Source organism: Acanthisitta chloris, unplaced genomic scaffold (genome assembly GCF_000695815.1).
Source record: "Acanthisitta chloris isolate BGI_N310 unplaced genomic scaffold, ASM69581v1 scaffold33637, whole genome shotgun sequence".
NCBI classification, from domain to species: domain Eukaryota; kingdom Metazoa; phylum Chordata; class Aves; order Passeriformes; family Acanthisittidae; genus Acanthisitta; species Acanthisitta chloris.
The window spans coordinates 11009-12626 of NW_008682595.1; the positions used below are offsets into that span (position 1 = coordinate 11009).

The 1618-nt window shown below is 55.1% G+C and overlaps 1 protein-coding gene across 1 annotated transcript in view; it reads left to right on the plus strand.

The window, feature by feature from the left end:
- Nucleotides 1-208, plus strand: part of GPR119 (G protein-coupled receptor 119) — a 973-nt gene extending 765 nt beyond the window's left edge. The window contains exon 2 of the mRNA XM_009078591.1: nucleotides 1-208. This exon is cut by the window's left edge and continues 608 nt beyond it. Coding sequence (XP_009076839.1) covers nucleotides 1-208 — 208 coding nt within the window.
- Nucleotides 209-1618: the final 1410 nt, after the last annotated feature.

A 1618-nucleotide genomic window follows, 5' to 3' on the forward strand; every position in this document is an offset into this window, starting at 1 on the left:
GAACTTCCTCTGGCTGCTGGGACTAGGGAACTCCCTCCTGACCCCGCTGCTCTATTCCTACTGGCAGAGGGATGTGCGGCTCCAGCTCTCCAAGCTGGCTGCAGGTGTGAGGAGGAGGGTCCTTCTCCACCTGGGGAATGGCTGTGGTTTCCCTGACAGAGGCTCCAAGGCTCTCCCTGCTGTGTCCTGCCTGCAGCTCCAGGACTGACTTGGTAAGGAGCGGCTATCTCCGTCTTTCCAACTCACCTCCTGCATTGTTTCCATGACGTGCCAGCTGTGGAGGAGATTGCAGATGGGTGGGACCAATCTGGATGATAATTCCCAGACATTAGCACGGCCAGATTCCAGCCTGCCCACTGCCCTACAACCCACAGCACTGCCAGCTTTGCACCAGCTCCAGGCACCCCAGATTGCAAGTTTTCCTTGGAGTGCATCCTCTGGAGCAGCCTTGTATCTCCTGGATGAGGTCTCCCACTTTCATCACTGGAAAAGACCCTTCACAGTGCCCAGTGTCCCCTGCCAGACAGGGGCCCCTTCTGCCCTCCCTTCTGCCCCCCGCATCAGTGGGGCAGAGGTGGCACAGCTGAGGCTTTGACGCCCTTGGCTTGGCCCTGGCAGCTAAAGTCTGGCAAGGGTGTGAATATCCTCAAGATCTCCTGGACCACAAGTGTTCCCACTCCCACTTGCTTCCCAAACTGACCTCCTGATCCTACACAGGGATCCTGATCCCCACTCCAGGCTGTGCCTACCTGAGGCAGAGGTGAGGGGGGTGGGTTTGGGCATGGGGGACACAGAGGGATTGGCAGTGGCTGTACGTGCACAGGGTTTGGTGTGACCCAGGGGTTGGGGGCAGCCCCGGGGGTGGGGGACAGCCCAGGTCATGCTGTTGCTATTTGCCCAGGCTGTAAAGCTAGTTAATGAGTAACTGGCTGAACAAGGAGCAGGAGGAATGGTTGCCTTGAGCCAGGGAGATCCCCACACAGGAAGTCTAATGTGTCCCACTCAGAATTTGGGACTGGAAGGGTCCCTGCACACTCACTCATCCCATGGAAGCACTTTGCCTGCCCTGTAGCAGTGGCCAGATGGCTGCCTCTGCCAAGGATTATGGTGATATTTAATTGCTTCTCATAAAATCATTCTGTTTCATCCACACAGCAAGAAAACTTCCCTTAAAGGAAGTTTTTTTTGCTAAAAACATACCTTAACCTGAAAATGAAGGTGCTCTGCATGAAATAGCAGTTGTTTCCACCTCTCTCCTTGCCCCACTGGCAGACATGAAGGCTCAGGGCCATATCCAGTCACATCCAGAACCTGCCTTGGAGCTGAGGTTTTGCCATTTCCTCCCATCTTAGAGGAAATGGCAAAAATAAAAGTGCCTTTAAAAGAACCCAAACCCAGAGCCCCTCTGCAGCACTCCCCTCTGCCTGGGAAGAGCCTGGGACCAGGTACCACATGGCAGACACTGTTCATGGCTGTGCCAGATGGGCTGAGCATGAGGGAAGGCTGTCCAGAGCAGTTGCAGCTTTGCAGGTGGATGTAGGTAGATCTAGCAGGTGGATCCAGCCTGACTCAGCTTGTGGATCCAGCCTGATTCAGCTCTGGGGATCAACACATCATC